Source organism: Magnolia sinica, chromosome 4, assembly GCF_029962835.1.
Source record: "Magnolia sinica isolate HGM2019 chromosome 4, MsV1, whole genome shotgun sequence".
Classification (NCBI taxonomy): Eukaryota; Viridiplantae; Streptophyta; class Magnoliopsida; order Magnoliales; family Magnoliaceae; genus Magnolia; species Magnolia sinica.
In genome coordinates this window covers 97837525-97842833 of record NC_080576.1, presented here as the reverse complement: position 1 = coordinate 97842833, position 5309 = coordinate 97837525, and the positions used below count along the sequence as shown (strand labels likewise).

General features: G+C 38.0%; 1 protein-coding gene across 1 annotated transcript; it reads left to right on the top strand.

The window, feature by feature from the left end:
* The first annotated feature begins 360 nt into the window (after positions 1-360).
* On the top strand, positions 361-1808 carry LOC131244230 (aquaporin PIP1-2-like). Its single transcript, XM_058243871.1, has 3 exons — positions 361-443; positions 540-642; positions 1014-1808. The coding sequence occupies exons 1-3, from the start codon at positions 361-363 to the stop codon at positions 1806-1808; spliced, it is 981 nt and encodes a 326-aa protein (XP_058099854.1).
* The last annotated feature ends 3501 nt before the right edge of the window (positions 1809-5309 follow it).

Below are 5309 nucleotides of genomic sequence, written 5' to 3'. Positions count from 1 at the left end.
CTATTATCTCTAGTTAAATATTTCAACCCAATAAGGTACATCATTTAAATGGATTGGATGACATATAAACACCATTGCATGGCATGAAAAACTAATGGTGGTCATCCAATCCCAATTTTCTCCTAAGGTGTGGCTAATCTGAGTTTTCAATGGTCATGATTTTTTGTTTACATAGTAAAAGTTATATAATGTACCTGATGGACAGAATGGATCGTATTAAAATTCCATCCACATGGCTCCCGTTGCGCGAGATACCTATCGCGTGTTACTCTAGTGCAGCTCATTCATCTTACTTAAATTCTCTCTCTAAATCTCTATAAAAGCCAAAGGCCAGAATGTCACTAACGTGTGAAATCTGAGATGGCTGGAGATCACGTAGGCGTGGGAGACGAAGAAAGCCTCCACATTGGGAGTAGAATCCAGCCATTCTCCTCCACCCCAAGGCATAGCTTTTTCTCGTCTTCTTTTCTTTCTTTGATCGATGTTTTCATTCTTTGTAATATTGTTGAAAACCATAGGTATTTTTCTTCCCTACTCAGGACTGAAGAATGGCAGAGAGAGGATGCCATGAAGACTAGCACGACCACCTTCAGTCAATTACTCTCTGAGAGGTTGGGCTTGCCCGACTTTTTCACCTTGGAGGTGAGTCCTCGTAGGAAAAACTACCATCTTCTTTGAGTTTACTACGAAAATGCCACTCTCTTACGTTCATGCACTGCTACGTAAGTTTTCGTTTCACAAATTTACCCTTTCCTATATACATAGCTATTATAACCTACGTTTGCATGTCGTCTCTAATCTCAGCCGTTCATCTGTTGGGACAATCATTTCATGGATAATTGCAAGTCTTTCCACCATCAGTTGATTGTATCCATCATTGCAATCTCCCGAAAATGGACAATTACAGCTATCGTCCACATTAATGGGAGAGATTATTAGATGGTCAGGATCATCTAGTCGATAAGATATCTTCATTCTTATCAAATTGATAAGTTGATGATTGGAATTCTCAGGTGTGGCGAGCATCAGTAGCAGAGCTGTTCGGCACAGCGGCACTCGTCTTCTTAATCGACACAATCGTTATCTCCTCCTTCGAAACCGACACAAAGACTCCAAACCTTATGATTGCAGCCCTCGTATTTCTCACTGTATCGATACTCCTCATTGCTACAGCTCCCGTATCCGGTGGCCACATCAACCCAGTCATCACATTCTCAGCAATGCTGCTCGGCCTCATCTCTCCAGCCCGCTCTACCATCTACATTCTCGCCCAGTGCATGGGAGGCGTGCTTGGGGCACTTGCACTCAAGGCCATTATCAGTGATACCGTCCAGCAGGCATATTCGCTCGGTGGATGTACTCTCACCATCATTGCACCCGGACCGAACGGGCCGATCAACATCGGTATCGAGACAGGTCCTGGCCTCTGGCTTGAGATCGTATGCACGTTCATATTCCTCTATGCATCGATATGGATGGCATTAGATGGACGGCAGGCGAAGGCCTATGGGCTTGTCAAGGTGTGTTTCATCGTCGGTGCTGTGGTGGGGCTGTTGGTGTTTATATCGACGACATTGACGGCGAAGAAAGGGTACTCCGGCGCTGGGTTGAACCCGGCTCGGTGTGTGGGGCCCGCACTTGTGAGAGGGGGCCACCTCTGGGATGGTCACTGGGTGTTTTGGGTGGGGCCTACGATCGCCTGTCTAGCCTTCTATTTGTACGTCAAGGTCATTCCACGTCAGCATTTCCATGCACTTGAGTATAAGTACGACTTCTTTACTACACTGAAGGTTCTGTTTCGGTGGTAGAGTAGAAATTGCTAATGTAGCACTTATGATAAACTGTCTAAATTATATGTTATCAATTTAGATGCATTATGAACCAATAAATACCCTTATTTGATTACCTCGTTAACGGATTGGTCGACATTTATTCGATGATTAAAAATGGAATTTTTTCTTTTCTTTTTTTCTTTTTAGGAAGGTGGGTGTGACCATGAGTGTAGCTGAAATAAGTAGGCTGAGATGGGTGAGTGGCATGACGAAGAAAGATATTTAAAATGAATGCATTCAAGAAAATGTAGGTACAATGCTAATAGATAATAAGAAAAGAGAAATTAAGTTTAAATTGTTTGGTAACGTGTAATATGTCAAATCACTGCGTGATCCAAAAGCACAAGCCATTTGGAACTTCACCCGGGATTATACTAGCCAAGGGTGGAGGGATACTCATAACTTAATGGCATCCGATGGAAGAATATATTAAGAAGGCATATTTGCTACCATCGACGTTGTGCTCTGATACCATGTCAAATCACACATGATCTAAAAGCTCGAGCCTCTAGAAAATGGTGTACCAATATATATCAAGGGACTTTAACATAATAAAAACCAAGAAATGTGTACATTGGATAGGATGAGTTGGTACAAGTAGAAGGCTTTAAAAAGGCAAGGGAATGACCCGAAAGAACCTCGATGGAGGTAACAAGAAAAGACTTAAACATCTATTGTTTAACTTATGGCCCTTAATAGAGTGGAATGGTGGAGAATAATTCATGTAATCCACACCAATTAGTTGAGATAAGGCTTAGATGATAATGATGTATGCATGCATGTATGCATGTGTGTATATGTATATGTATAAAGTTTTGTTAAAGTCCCCGCTTTCATAGGAACAAACCTTTTAAATGGCACACGAGGTGACCTATCGCTAAGCTAAACCATTCATTCATTCATATAAAGACGAGCAAGCATAATGCAAGAATCATGCCGACCATGTCTTAATAATCCTTAGAATCATCATACCAAAGTGCTACTTTGGGATCATAAGCAATGCAAAGTGAGACCTATCTTGTAGATGTTTCAAGATGATGATTGGATTTATTTTGTTCCTCAATTCAATCTTGGTTGTCCATTTTCTATGCTATTGAAGGAAAGGTAAGGATCATTCAATTAGTGTGATTCTTGCACCATGACTTGCCCCTAGTTGTATGAACAATGAATAGTTTAGATTGATGATAGATCACCCCATCTACTATTTAAAAGGTTTGGTGACATTACTATCATCCCCGTGAGAGTTACTAGGTGTATCTTTCTGTCTCATAAGGCCCCAAAGCTAGGTTATCCTTCAGCCCTCGTTCAACATGAGTTTGGCTGGGGCACAATTAATGTAACGCCTCGGATTTCGTAACCCGAATTTAGTACTCATTTTTTGAAATTTCGAGTGTTAACTTTGAAAGATAGCCCACATTTTACAATAATATTTTTTTTTAATTTCTGGTGTAAGTGAGCAATCACAATGGAAGCAAACAAACCACACATGGAGGAAGTGTCTAAAATATATCTCAACTTATACAAATGGTTGCCCATAAGGCTTATACAAACTAATGACTTAAAATTCAAATGAAATATCTTAATATAAGTAGGAAATATAAAATGAAGAATCACAAGATTATCCAATTCTTCGTGCTCCACATTAATGTTAACTTGTACGTCATTTACATAACATGCACCAACTAAAGACAGTTTGATAGCGTCAATAGCTATTCCAATGAGGTATATCTTCCAAGATTACCAAGCATCACAATAGTCAAAAATAGAATTCAAATGACTCAGGAGAATACAATATCCAATGTAAACTTCATAAGTAAAATATAAAAATATACAATTTATGTTTTCCAAGTGACATATAAGATGATACCACCTGCACATAAGAAGAAAACACAATCTACGAGTATAATCTAAGGAACTATAGAATATAAGTTACATTTCACAATTCACAAGTATAACACCAACTACATATCCACCTAGAATTCAAAGTATAACATGTAAAGATACAATTCATTCCTCACAAATATAACACAAATGGTTATAACATCCAAGCTATAATTTAATGTATAACATAAGAAGATACAATCCACTTCACACACAAAATTCAATCTCCAACTTAATCTTTATTGATGAATGAATGCATGAATGCAATCAGCCTGGGGATGCACATCCAGCTAAACAAATGAATGGACCGTTCAAACAATTGGCCCATTCATACATGATATCGGGTCTTTCAAATAGTCAACACATTCAAAATGCAAAAAGGGTCGTTCGAACAGTACATTGGTCTTTCAAACAGTCAACCAGGCACCCGATAACGCCTACTTGCCATGTATGCATGATTAACCCAACCGTTATTAGTCCAATTTACAAACAGAATATCAGAAAAACTCAAAGGTCACTATGGGGGGTGCGCGCAACCCAGCATAAGTCAACAACTCGAGCATAGTGTCTCATTCCACCATCCCCAGCTCATGAGACTTAGACAAGTAAGATTCTAACACACTCAGATAATTACAAGTAATGATAGTAAAATAAAGAATCCAAGATATCCCATTTATAAGAATCTCTATAACTAGTGGCCACTCGTGATTTGACACAAAAATATTACCATCACAAGTTCAGATATACTTCCAACAACAAGAGTACTCCCAACAAGCCATATTAGTATCAAGTCCTTCAAGGACACCACCAAATAATACAATTCATAAGCCACAAGAACACAATTAATCCATGAGATGGTAAGTCTACAACCACATAACATTTAGCTCATTCATAACCGGCCGCTAGCTCAAGAAAACTCTAATATACATATCCACTAACATATAACATTAAATTTCAATTACAACTTAATACAATCAAGTGTTAAATCAAACTATAATCAATTCAATATACATCATCAAGTGTCAAACTAATCTACAATCAATTCAATATACATCATCAAGCAAATACTCATGTAAGTACTTATCGAAATAGACTAGACCAAATAATTTCACATAACTCATTTGGATTTAGAACATTAATATACGTAAATCAACATACGTATTCATATGATTCCTAATTATGATAGAACGTTCATATATAAATACGAATCATCTTAAAATGAAGATTAACATTTTATAACTCAATTAACTATCTAATCATACACGTAAACTAGTCATAAACACTCTTAGGTAAATTAATAAATCAAAATAAAACTAAATTAACTATTATAAACAAGGAAAGCTTGAAGGGTGAATCCTCACCTTAGCGTGTAGGCTCTCTTCAAACATGGTTCAAGTGCATGTATTAGCTTGAGATCATGTCCAACCCTTGAAATCCAAGATAATCCAAATCCAACCGAACATGACTTGACTCTAATCCACTAGAATTAAGAAGATCCACACCTTAACTCAACCAGGTTCAATTGGAGAGAGAAATTCGACTTTGAAGAAAAATAGATACCTATAATCAAACAACCCCAAAACTGGGAATAAGCCC